At 48.1% G+C, this 13,519-nt stretch overlaps 1 protein-coding gene across 2 annotated transcripts in view; it reads left to right on the plus strand.

The window, feature by feature from the left end:
• The window catches only part of WNT5B (Wnt family member 5B), a 130,518-nt gene that overhangs the window by 99,455 nt on the left and 17,544 nt on the right, over positions 1–13,519 (plus strand). The window contains exons 1-3 of one of the 2 annotated variants that reach the window (XM_077340032.1): positions 4,816–4,834; positions 5,066–5,208; positions 5,971–6,218. In XM_077340032.1, the coding sequence (XP_077196147.1) occupies positions 5,075–5,208; positions 5,971–6,218 (382 nt within the window). In that variant the 5' untranslated portion in view covers positions 4,816–4,834; positions 5,066–5,074. Of the gene's footprint in view, positions 1–4,815; positions 4,835–5,065; positions 5,209–5,970; positions 6,219–13,519 lie in introns of those variants that run through there. The other variant, XM_077340031.1, reaches the window with a different exon arrangement.

Genomic DNA, 13,519 nt, shown 5'->3' on the forward strand with positions numbered 1-13,519 from the left:
GTTTCTGGGCAATTGTTATGCAAAACTTGGTTTCCCAGGCTCTTACCCAGGGGAGGGATGTGTATTTTGGAACACTGCTAGGTTGTTATATTTAAGGAATGCAGGAGAAAGGGTGTGATGCACTTTATTTCCTGCAGAGCAGCCCTCCTGGTCTGTAGCCTTGAGCTGAGTAGAGAGGTTCTATGCAGTGGGGTTCTTGTAGCACCCAAATTACAGAATTACTTCCCCAGGGAGATTAATTTATCCCTTCCTTTCATTATCTTCCACCAATGAGTGGAAACTTTTCTGTTTTGTTTGTCGTTCCCTTGCTGACCTTCCTTCCTCAACGTGTGTTTTGTTGTTCTTAATGATTTTTATGTATGTATGTTTTTATTAAACTGATTTTGATTATTTTGATTGATTGCCACTTTGGGGATGCTAAGCTGGGTGGAAAGGCAGCATACTGCTTACATGAAGTTCCATTGTAAATCGCCCTGAGCTGCAAGAGAGGGCAGATTTTGCTCACTGGACTTCAATGTCCTTTGGGAGAGGTGGTCCCGCAGATGAAATGCTCAGAGACTGTTTAGGCTTTGAAAGTGAGTACCAAAATCTTGAACCTGATCCAGTCCTCAATGTGGGGGGGGGGATGCGGCAGGAGAGCACAATGGGCTCTCCATTGGGACCTGGTGAGGACCCTCACAGCTGCGTTCTGGACCTCTTGAAGCCTCTGAAACAGCTTTGAGAGCAGCCTTGTGTAGCGCAAGCTACAGTAATCTAGCCAGAAGATAACCATTGCAAGGATCACAGTGACTAGGTCAGATGTCAACAGATAGGGTGCCAATTGTCACACCTGGTGAAGATGTTAAAAGACCTGGCAAGTGGCATTTGTGACCTGAGCCTCCATAGATAGTGAGACATCCAGAATCACACCCAGATTCTTGACAGTACCTGAAGTTGCTAGTTAAAATCTGTCAAGAGTTGGGAGTTGTAGCATCCCATCTTGGGCTTGTCAACCTGGGTACAGGACCTTGGTCTTAGCTGCATTTAACTTGAGCCAGCTCTGCTTGAGTTAGCCCGCTGCAGCCTCCAAATATTTTGCTTGCTTCCGAAGACCATCAAAGATTCCGGCTTGCGTATTTCTGCAGAGTTCTGGAAGTGCCTTCTTACTTTAAAGCTGGAATGTAGTGATCGGCCCACATAGGTTTCTTGGTTGGAGAGGATTTGAACTCAGCACTGCCCAGATGAATTCCAATACAGGTGTCCTTTACATCAGGGGTAGTCAACCTGTGGTCCTCCAGATGTTCATGGACTACAATTCCCATGAGCCCCTGCCAGCAAACACTGGCAGGGGTTCATGGGAATTGTGGTCCATGAACAACTGGAGGTCGACAGGTTGACTACCGCTGCCTTACATCACTCTAAACAAAAAATTTTTTTGTTCAACTGACTTGAGACCTGATAGATTCAAATGAGTAGCCATGTTGGTCTGAAATAGCACAATAAAATCAGAGTCCAGTAGCACCTTTAAGACCAACAAAGATTTATTCAGGGCGTGAGCTTTAAAAGATTGCAATCTAGCCCTACTACACATATCTAAGTTGAGCCAGTAAAAGATAACATTTGTCTTAAGCTGTGTCTTAATGCATCTCAGGAATGACATAACAACTCATGATAACTCACGCCAGTGAATTCATACAACTTTTTTTTTTCATTTAAACCACCATGAGTCATTTCCAGTTAGAGTCTGTGCTTTTGGCTTGATGGATGCCCATCTATGGCATAAAAGACCCGCCCTGTGCTTTTGTCTACTTGAATACACGAAACCAGAGGTATTTATGAAGGAATGTGGAGTAACTCTGCGAAGTTTGTATGCAAACCCTGAAAGTCGGTTGTTTTCAAGATGCACCAGATGGTCTATGTCCCCCCAGAAAGAAATGTAGATAACCAGTGGTGCAGATGACTAAAGATAGCAACAGCAACTTGCTCTTCAGCATCCCTGACAAAAGGATGTCCTAGTATACAACAAAGCAGAAAAGAAGCCATGAAACCCACTATCTCCCCCTTCCCCCTCCAGTTAATGTGTAAACTGTAAGAGGAAGTTTCTTCCGGGAAGGCTTGCATTGTGGCTTGGAATCTTTACTCCAGAATCTCAGCCAGTCCAGCTCTCCATGCCCTGTGGCAGGGTGGGGGAACACTCTGTAAATGCTCAGACAGACGCTGCTCTTCCTTTTACCTGTACACTTTCTGGGACTGACTGCCTGAGCATTGGGACTGGCTCCCAGGACTGACCCGAGCTCGAGTTAGGGCTTTGAGGAAGTGAGCAAAATGCATTGTGTTTGGGAAAAACAACACCCCTCTCCAGTCTCCCTCTCCTTGTGTGTTTTGGGGATGGGGTTGATGATTAGCCGTGAAAGGGACAGGATGGGCTTCCGTGCTTCGCTCCTCATTTTGGAAGAGTGTTCTCCCCCCCCCACTCCCGTTTCTGTCTTGCTACTGCACTTTGCCACACAAAGCAAGTGTAGTGCACCGTCTGAGGGGTGCGATGTCACACAGAGAAGGCTGAGGCACAACTGTCACAACATGAGCTGTCACAGATGTGCTCAGGATCTGCTAAGGCATCACAAGGGATCCAGGGCTGTTTTGGCAACTGCAAACACCTTGCTATGGCAAGCCATCTCCTGTACTGTTTTGCAGTCCACCAGTGCCCCCGTTAACAACTGAAGTTGGGTCAGAGCTGACCTCGGAGTTCGTTTGACATGCCAGCACCTAACCCTGCGGTGCATGTAGCAATGACAAGCAGGACGTGACGTCATGTCCAAACGACAGCTTTCGAAAATATTGGCTGTGCACAATCAGACCGATATCTCAAACCCTGCACTCTGGGGACTGTGTTAGCCATGGTGCCAGTCACCAGAAGTATCTATGGGCTGGAGGCACGGCAGCTGTGGCACAAAAGCAGCAATGATGTGGCTATCCATCTTCCCCCAACTGCAAATTGGTATCTCTCCCATTAGGTACTTCTCTGTCATTCTTTTCCTGCTTAGTTTAGGAAAACACAAATCTGGAGGAACCCCTTGCGGCCCCACAGAACAAAAGATCTGGGTTTTGAGTTTGTGTAGCACAAAGAATTCTGTGTCACTCTAACACCGGCATATGCAAAGTATACCACACTTTTAAAAGCCTTACAGAGAGCAATCCTAACATAAGAAGAGCCCTGCTAGATTAAAATAGTAGTGCATCCAGTCCAGTATCCTCTCTCACACATTGACCAGCCAGTGCCTTTGGTGGGTACAGAAGCAGAAGCCTTCCCCTGATGTCGTCTGAGATTCAGAGACTTAGTGCTTTTGAATGTGGAGGTTCTCCTCAACCACCATGGCTAATAACCATTGACAGGCTTATCCTCTGTGAATCTATCTGATCCCCCTTTAAAACTCTTTATTTCCAGAGGCCATCGCTACATCCTCTGGCAGCAAATTTCCACATTTTAATAAGCATGTCTACTCAGAATCTCACTGAGGGCTACTTAGCGAGATGTAGAATAGCACTGGAAATAGCCATTTTCAGCAGTAACTCAGGTGGCATTTTAACTAGGCTTGCAAACTCTGGAACAGGAAATTCCTGCAAATTTGGGGAGCGGGGGCGGAGACGAGACAGGGACTTAAGCCATTTTCTCCAGGGAAACTGATCTTGGATGTCTGGAGATCCGATTAGGATTGCATCGTTAATATTTTCTTTATCCCACGTTGCCCCGTTGTACGCACCTGGGTGCTGTCTAGCTGGAACTGCCTTACAGCAAGCCCAGCAAGAGACTTTAAAGCAGGGATAGTCAAACTGCGGCCCTCCAGATGTCCATGGACTACAATCCCCATGAACCCCTGCCAGCAAATGCTGGCAGGGGTTCATGGGAATTGTAGTCCATGGACATCTGGAGGGCCGCAGTTTGACTACCTCTGCTTTAAAGGCATGAGAAACATAGATGGTTTGCTATTTTCTTCTTCTGCAGTGCCTTCCTTAGAATCATAGAGTTGGACGGGACCTCCTGGGTCATCTAGTCCAACCCCCTGCACTATGTTAGACACTCACAGCACTATCGCTCATCCACTGTAACCTGCCACCCCCTTGAGCTTTCACAGGATCAGCCTCTCCGTCAGATGGCTATCTAGCCACTGTTTAAAAATTTCCAAAGATGTAGAAGCCACCACCTCCTGAGGAAGCCTGTTCCACTGAGAAATCACTCTGTCAGGAACTTCTTTTGGATGTTTAGACAGAATTTCTTCCCATTTAAGTAGCCACTGGCCTTCGCTTCTGTGATTGGACCAGATCAGGCTTCCTTCCCTTGCCCGGTTGTAATGAGAACCAACTATAGCCTTTGTCGTTTCCTTTATTACTCGCTCTTTGAGGCAGGACATACTTTATGGATTGTCTCTCTCCACTCCGGAGCCCGCTAGGAGGAATTCCTCAGTCTAGATCTGTAGTCACTGAGGCTACAGCCCTAAGAACACTTTCCTGGGAGTAAGCACCATTGGATATGGACTCCCTTCCTAATAGACTTGCTTAACATTGCTCCCATAACGAAGAAGAAAGTGCTCCTGAGCACGTGCAGAGTGCCCAACCCGCTGAGAACAGAGCTCTGGCACCCCTAGCAGGGGAGGAAGTCCCTACCCCGGGGCTGCCCCCGGAAGGCTGGTCGGCATCTCCTGAGCGCCCCACTGCTTCCCCCACCCCCAGTTGCCCTTCCCAGGGTCCCATCTGCGCACTTTTCAGAGAGGGGCCCGAGCGTGTGTGTGGAGGGGTGTGTGACCTCACCGTGGGCGAGCCAATCAGAAGCCCAGGAGCCTTCATCAAAGGCCAGCAGGTCACCGGGGGAGGCATCGGGGCCGGCGAGGGAGGTGGTGCGCGCGCGCGCGTGTGGCGGGGGGACAGATTTGGCCGGCGGAGGGAGGCAGGCAGGCAGGCAGGAGGAGGGGGCGCCCCGCTGGCTTCCCCGTCGCCAGCGCCGCTTCCCTCGCTCCTCGCGGGCTCCGTCCCTTCCCTTCCTGACGGGCTTCCCCCTCCCCTGCCCTGCCCTCCCTCTCTTGTCTTGCAGGCCACCCCGATGAGTCGCGGCAGCCTGGGCGCGCAGAGGCGCGGGAGCCGCGGGAAGCGCACCATGCCCGGGACGCGCCTGCTGCTCAGCCTGGCTCTCCTCTGCGGCGGCACGCAGCTCCTGGCCGAGGCCAGCTCCTGGTGGTGAGTGACCGCAGCCGCGCCGCGGGGCCCGGGAGCCAGAAGGCACGTGCGGGGGGCGCCGACCGGTCCCGCGGCGGAGGGGACGGCAGGGCTCTTCTGGGCGCGAATCCTCCCCCGTCTTCCCGTCGCCTCGGCCGCCTGCCTGCCTTGCCAGCCGCCCCCCTTCCCCGTCCCGAGCGCCTGGCGCGGAAAGCCCGGCCCGCTCTAGTCCCGGGAAAGGGAGCCCGAGGTCCGAAGGGGTGCCTGTCCAGCTGCAGCCGCTTCGGATCTGGTGGGGCAGAGACCTTTCCACTTCGGAGCGATGTCCGGCGCTTTGTCCGCAGGGGCATCTGAGCACCCCCACCCGCCCACCCCCGTCCCAGGAGTCCCCTAATCGCGCCTGTCTGGGGAGGGGAGTCGCTTCCTGACAGTTCATAGGAAACTGTCTCTCTCCGGGTCTAATTAATTCCAGAAGAGTGGCTGGATCCGTCTCTGGTTGGAGGAGGGGGCTGCCTAGAAAAGGCTAACTAATTAACCGCATTTGGTCCTCTCCCCTCATTAAGAGACTCTCAGCTTCTTTTCCCCTTTGATCCAGAGAGCTTTCTTTACGGGGGTCTCTCTAGCCCCACAGAGTAGTCTCTGTTCTACTAAGTCAGACCGGAGCCTGGACAACTAAGTGGGAGCCCCTTGGGTTCTTTGCCGGAGATCCAGACTGGATTTCCTTTCGGATTTCTCCTTCACAAAGCCCCCCCCCCCTCTTTTTCCCCCCCTTCCTCATCCCAGGTCCTTGGCTATGAACCCGATCCAGAGGCCAGAGATGTACATCATAGGAGCCCAGCCCGTGTGCAGCCAGTTGCCAGGGCTCTCCCCGGGCCAGAGGAAGTTGTGCCAGCTCTACCAGGAGCACATGGTGTACATCGGGGAGGGCGCCAAGAACGCCATCAAGGAATGCCAGTATCAGTTCCGGCAGAGGCGGTGGAATTGCAGCACAGTGGACAACACCTCTGTGTTCGGCAGAGTGATGAGCATAGGTAAGCAAAGGGGAAGGGAAGGGCTGTGTGTGTGTGGTTGGGGGGTATGGATAGTGTGCCTAGGGACAGAGCGGGTGGGAGGTGTTTAGAACAAAGCCTGGGTGTAACAAGGCTCCAGAAGCAAAATTATCAGGACAAGAGTGATGAATATGTTGGGGAAGGGCTGAAAGATGATTAGCCCCGGGGGAAACAGAGCACAGATGCATGTATGGTGTGGGTGGCCCATCCCGATATACATTAACATAGGGATGGCTTGGAAACAAATCAGGAGAAAACAGAGGTGTGTGACAGAGAGTGAAACCTCAGGAGTGGAGAAACTTTGGGCAAGTGGCATCAAGAGGAGAATTTCTAATTCTAGAAGAAGGTACTTCCAAAGGTTAACCAGTCCCTAATTCTGGGATGTCAGACTTAAAGAACCTTTACCAGACACCGAAACCCGACAGCTCCCCCTCTAGTCTCCATATTTATCTGAAAATCTATAAAACGCTTGCGAAAGCTGTACCTGGAATTAGAGCTCACCACCTTGTTGAATACAAAGGACAAATGAGCTGAACAGAGACTATGAGTCATCACGGCCGGCTGTGTGTCGTGTATTAAAAGTGTGAAATGTTTTTTGATTAGGGACTGCCTTGTCTGGTGTGACCAAAGTATTTGCATTGATAACGCTCCTGTTGCTCTTGCTCTCTTTGTAACTGTGTTAAACCGCTGCGTTCTGCCTGACGCACAGCTTTGTTTAATACAAAAGCTTGCATGCTTGAAACCGGTCCTGTAATAATTAACTGTTTGCAAAGCCGCAAGTCAGGAAATGTTAACTTGCTACTTTGCCTAAAATGATCTTCCTACATGAACATCACTCGCCAGGCTGGGAAACCATGTCGGCTAAAGCGTGTTTCGAATACACATCTCTTTCATGCTTTTACATGTTTGGGGTAGTGGTTAGGAGTGCGGACTTCTAATCTGGCATGCCGGGTTCAATTCTGCGCTCCCCCACATGCAGCCAGCTGGGTGACCTTGGGCTCACCACAGCACTGATAAAGCTGTTCTGATCGAGCAGTAATGTCAGGGCTCTCTCAGCCTCACCTCCCTCACAGGGTGTCTGTTGTGGGGAGAGGAATGGGAAGGCGACTGTAAGCCGCTTTGAGCCTCCTTCGGGTAGGAAAAAGCGGCATATAAGAACTAACTCTTCTTCTTCTTCTTTATACCCTCATGGAACAGCCATCCTGTTGCCGTTTCCAGCTGCTTGGCTATAGGGCAAAACATACATGTGTATAAATCTTTGTTGGTCTTAAAGGTGCTATTGGACTCTATGTTTGTTGTGCTACTTCAGACCAACCCCTTGAATCCATACATTTGCATTGTACAATATACACAGTCTTCCTGCTCAGAAATGATAACCATTCAGAAAACTGTATTGTGGGAAATAGCTCATTGATGAAATAGTGGCGCACCCTTTAACTTCTTACCTGTTTTGTATCTTTCAATGCTTATTAGCCACGACAGGGATTTTCTTTGACTGCACATGCAGGAAGAATACCCTCCCCATGATTGTCCCTATACATGCATTTGCTGTTTTGTCTGAAGGGGATAAAGTGCAGATTTTCCTCTTCGGTAGTAAAGCTGGGCTGCCCTTTACAAACAAAATGGTGACCACAGAAATCGGGACTGATTTCTCCCTGCAGTCTGTTCTACCTGTATTTACGCTCATAAATGCCTGGCGAGGGCTATAATTAATATTTAAAATGGGATGTGTCAGTGCTCCGGACTGCAATGGGACTCCCAACCCTTCATTTTAGTTTGTGCTTGGAGTGGGGGGAGAATGCACTTTACATATACTTAAACGCACCCTTCGTTATTTTGGGTATTTCTCAGCATCACGTCCCAGGGTTTCACACGGGCATTGAAAATACATTCTCAGGTTAAGCTCGGGTTGTTGCTAAATCCTGTTTATTACGTGTAAAACACTCTATGGATTCCAGGCGTTTTCACACGGTGTATAATTAGCTGCAAGTGTCTCACTGCCACAAATTGTAGTGATGGCTGGTAACATGACTTTAATAAAGGATTACAGTCAGGGAGGGCAGGCCCATCAATGGCTATTTGGCGTGACAGCTAATTGGAACCTCCATCTTTTAGAGGCAGAATACCTCTGACTACTCATGGAGTGTTGGCTTTTAATGGAGACCTTGGCTTTTAGAGCTTCTAGAATGAGCTTCCTCAACCAGGGTTTCTTGACAGCCCTGAATGGGTTTCCCAAACGGGCAGGAGTTACTTGATTTTTAAAGTATTTTAAAAATGTGTTAAAAATGTCTTGGGTGATATGACTATATATGATTATGTCCACTGCTCCCACCCCAAACGGCCAATGATGGGCCTGGAGGGGGTGGGGAGGGGAGGGACCCAGGGTGGGTGTGTCGGCAGCTGTGCTTCCCAACCATATTCTGCAGGACTGCAGCACTTATGGGGTTTCTTGAAGCCTGAAGAATGTTTCAGGGGTTTCTCATTGGTAAGAAAGTTGAGAAAAGCTGTCCTAGACACATGTGGCTTGCCATTTTGTGCAATAGGATGCTGGACTATATGGGCTAGAGGGCAACTGGCCTTATCCAACAGGGCTGCCCTTATGTTCTTTGGTTTCCTAATCTATTGTCAGGCAGGCACATGCGGGGAGTGGGATAAGAAAATGGCTGAGCCGGACTATAATGGGGGAAAAGCCTTGGAGGGGAAGGGGTTAGCATACACCCTCTGCTGTCGTGCTACAAAAAATCATGCGTACACACAGGTGCATTTACAGACATCCCAGGGGCAGTTTTGCTGTTTACAAAAATGCTGATTGAGTTTTGTAACATACATTCGCTCGCAACAAGGAGCTCAGCTTTAAAGGTTTGGAATTTCTTTCCTCATCTCCACTCCTGGTCTTTAGAGTTGACAGAGGAGGGAGATGTGTGTGTGTGTGTGTGTGTGTGTGTATGTGTGTGTGACTGGGGAGGTGTGTCTCAGAGACAGCAGGCATCCCTTTATCATCGTGGGCAGAATGTACAGAGTCAAATGTGTAGATTTGGCATATTTGGGGGTGGGGGCAGGAGATCAAGAGTGCCAGTGAAAACGATACCCGGAGGGGAAACCTGCAACCAACACTTTTCTGAACTCATTTCCTCCAGCTCCTTGTTTGTTGCCAGCTTGTTTGACAAGCTGGCCAAGAAATACATACTGCATACTCAGTAGAGCGCCCAGCTACTTAAGTGCCACCTTTTTGCAGTGGTGCCCCCCCCCTTTCTGCTCGTGCATCCCCTCCAAAATATGATACAGTCTGCATCGCTTCCCTTGGCAGGGGAAGAGGGGAGTCTGGAGAATCGCTTTGCCTTCCCCAGCACGAAGGGCCTCCGCAGCAGCAGGGAGCCTAGTCTTGCCCAGCATGAGAATACGAGGCATATGCTGAGCTGGTAAAAAGACTCATTGACAGGTCATTGCGGTCCTTGAATCGAGGTGTGAGCTGGAGACATTGTCGTGTCCCCCCCCCCCCCAATCCTTTTGAAATGGAACCCTACAGGGGCAAGGAATGGAGAAATCCGGGCTCAGGTTTGATGTGCCCGACTGGCCAGGATCATAAACACAAGGTGTTAAAACACCAGACCTTTTCCCAGCCCCGCCCTTTCCCCTCCCTCCCCCCTCCCTGAAACAGCAGTTGCAAAAGGCTCTTCCAGTGCAGTGGTAGATTTCCTTGGGAATTTTTTTCTCTGTTTGAGGAGTTCTGAGGTGTTTTGCGAAAGGGCTGCAAGCCTTTCAGTGCTAGATCAACTTCCCTTGTCTTGCATTGGCTGGGTGCAGTGAAGGAATACACAGAAACAGTGAAATGATGATGTTTTGCTGTAGGGGATGTTTTAGGGAAATTATCCTGTATTGTTTTTGCTTATTATTAATAACATATATATACTATACATCTGTATTTTACTTTTCCTCTCAGTCCCATAGTGAAAACGGATTACATTCTTGGAAATAAATGCAGTTAAAACTGTAAAACAGCACAATAATGTGCCAGTTTAAATAACCAGAATGTCACCAGCTAGGAACTAATAGTCTTAGGTATGCAGTTTGCAATTTAACCTGTATAAAATGATGTTCCTAGAATGGGTTGTTTTGATACTATTTTCAGGGGGGTCCTGGAAATTGAGTTGCTCAATTACATCTCGTAGGGTGCAAACGGGTCTACTTGGAAGCAAGCTTCATGTTATTCAACTTTGTTTACTCCCAGCAAAGTGTTCTTGGGAGTGAAGATGCATTTTGTTTCCATTTTAATCTTGGTCTCCATGGAAAAAAGAACATAACCACTTTTTTACATGTCAACACATTTTTTGATGCAAGCAACTAACACCGCACTTGTTAGGTCAAGTAGGTAACTTATCACAGGTCAAGGACTATTTGAAAGTCCTTGTTTTGAGCTCTGTGGGGTTTTAAAAAATTCTAGACCAAATTTTATCAAAGATTACATGATAACAAGGTTAAAATAACTGTTATCTTGCTTCCAGTTTGGGTTACAAGTTCAAAGCAGGCCTGCCTACAAATCCCAGTGAACTAATCCAGATTAAGATTTTGTTTCCCTCCCACTGCAGGTAGTTAAAGCCTGGGGGTGGCCTTGAGGCATGAGCTAAAGATCTCTTGTCTGTGACTTTGCTAGGCTTCCCCAGTGGAGACCAGACCAGATCAGGGTGTTTTGTGTTGGCATGCATGCTTACATTGCATTTTGTTTATTCAAACTGCTTAACTTGTTTGATATTTTTAAAGTTACTTTGGGTTCCCACTGGGGGGAAAAGCAGCACAACAAAACACATGTCACTGGCTTGCCTGTTCTCATCAATTCTTGGAAGCAAAGCTGAGCAAGGTTGTAGTCCAGGGCTATTACTTAGAGGTAAACCACCTCTGAGCATCTCATGACTTGAAAGCCCTCTGTTGTTGGCATAAGTTGCCTGCAGTTTGGTGGCTCTTTCTACCACCACCACAACAAAAGCTACATCAGGCCTGTACATTAAATTGTAAAATTTCTGCTTTCCCTCCAGCCATAACATTAGGAAGTAGGCTTCCCTATCTCCAGGTGGTGGCTGGAGATCTGGGATTAAAACTGATCTCCAGGTGACAGAGATCCAATTCACCTGGAGAAAAATACTATTTTGGAAGGTGGACTCTATGGCATTTACCCCATTGAGGTCCCTCCCCTCCCCAAACCCCTCCTTTCCCAGGACCCACCTGCAAAATATCCAGGTATTTTATAACCTGGATCTGGCAACCCTGTTCGGAAATGAACCCCTACAAATTAAAAGATATTCTTAGAGGCACTTGTGAAAACACCTTTGATCCTACTGCAAAAACAAAAACTAGGGCTGTGATCCTGAACATATTTCCTTGGAAGTAAATCCATTAGGGTCATTGGGAAGGACTTGTTGGGGGCATCTGCTGTAAGCGTAAACTGGTCAGGAGCACACCACATAAGATCTTTTTTTAAAGGTTGGAATGGTGGAGGGAAATGCTCCCAGGTCACATCCATAAAGTTTTCAAAGCAAGACATGAACTGAGATGGGTTGCCACTGCCTGCTTCTGCATAGCAACCCTGGGCTTCTTTGGTTGTCTCTGGTCCAAAGACCAACCAGGGTCTACCTGTCAGGTTTCTTCGTTGCCAAAAATGAGCAGTGACTCATGAAAGCTGACCCTGCCACACATTTTGTTAGCCTTTGGGGGTTCTATTGGATCCTTGCTCTTTTCTAGTTGTCAGTGATCTGGCAAGTTAAAACAAGATCAGATTAGCCTAGGCTAATTAGCCTAGATTAGGATGCTTTGGGCTGATCCTGCGTTGAGCAGGTGGTTGGACTAGATGGCCTGTATGGCCCCTTCCAGCTCTATGATTCTATGATTCTAGGCCATCCAGGTGAGGATTAGATCTAATTTACAAGGTGCTGGATGAAAAAAGAAATTGTAGATTCGGCTTGCTCTGACTTACATAGCCAGCCTAAGAACCCTTTCCTACTTCTAAATAGACTTGCTGAGGAGGGCAGTCTTAGGGAGGGCTGCAGACCAGGCAAAGAGGTTCCTTTCCAATTTCCCAGTGGCTCTTTGTCTGCAGCCTAACCCCAGGAGGGCCCATTCTGTTCTAGCTGGTGAGAAAGGACCCCCCCCCCCCAGTTTGTGTCAGCCATTCAAAAAGAAAGTCTGTCCAAGTGTTATTCTTCATCATGGGTCATGGAGTTCAGGACCTGCCCCCTGTGTACAAAGTATTATGCCACTGAGTAAAGCTTCTTGAAATCCGTGGAACGGGATTTTGTGTAAACATGGTAAGGAGTGATATTTAAATCGAAATAAAATAGCCTGTGTGGTTACTATGCCACAGTTCTGTTGTTGTAGGGATGTGCTTCATCTTTCCTTTGCTTGTCCGTTTTGGGCTGTGGCTTAGTGGTGGAGCTTCCTCTTAGAATGCAGAAGGTCACAGTTTCGATCCCTGTCATCTCCAGTTAAGGTTCAGGTAGTAGGTGACATTGCAGACCTGTACCTGAAACCATGGAGGGCCACTGCCCATCGGAGTATGCAGTCCTAGCTTCAGTGAACCAAGAGCCTGGTTTACCATAGAGCAACTTCATGTGTTCATGTGATTTATTGGCTCAATTTAAGACAGAGGACTTAATGCGAGGCAGGAGACAAAATGATTACATGCATATTTTTTTCATCCACAAATGACTATCTAAATCAGGACAAAGTTTGAGTCCAATGGCATCTTTAAGGCCAGCAAAGTTTTATTCAAAATGTGAACTGCCATGTGCATGTTACCCTGCTTCCAGTTTGGTGTGCAAATTCAAAACAGGCCTGCCTAAAAGTCCTACTGAACTAATCCAGGTTAAGCCTTTGCTTCCCTCTCTTTGCAGGTATTTAAAACCTTGAGGCATGGGCCAAAGGATAAGAGACAAGGATCTCTTGTCTGTGACCTTGATAGGTTGCCCCAGTGGAGACCAGACCAGGTCTATGCATGCACACAAAAGTTCACACCTTGAATAAAACTTTGCTGTTCTTTTTTGGGATGGACATGTTCAGGAGCAGATATTCTTTAGAAGTGATGCCGGGAATAAAGTACAAGCAATCTCTATACTGAATGTTGCTCTTTTAGAGCTTCATCTTAGTTTTGTATGTTCCACTAGATTGTTCCTACTTAAGTATTCTAAGAAATTTAGGAAGAGCCTGGATATCTCAAGCCGTTTTTTAGCATTCTGTCTTCAGCATCAACCTTGAAGGATGCTGACAATTAGGGAGAATCTAGTATTCCAATACAA

This window comes from Paroedura picta, chromosome 5 (genome assembly GCF_049243985.1).
Source record: "Paroedura picta isolate Pp20150507F chromosome 5, Ppicta_v3.0, whole genome shotgun sequence".
NCBI lineage: Eukaryota > Metazoa > Chordata > Lepidosauria > Squamata > Gekkonidae > Paroedura > Paroedura picta.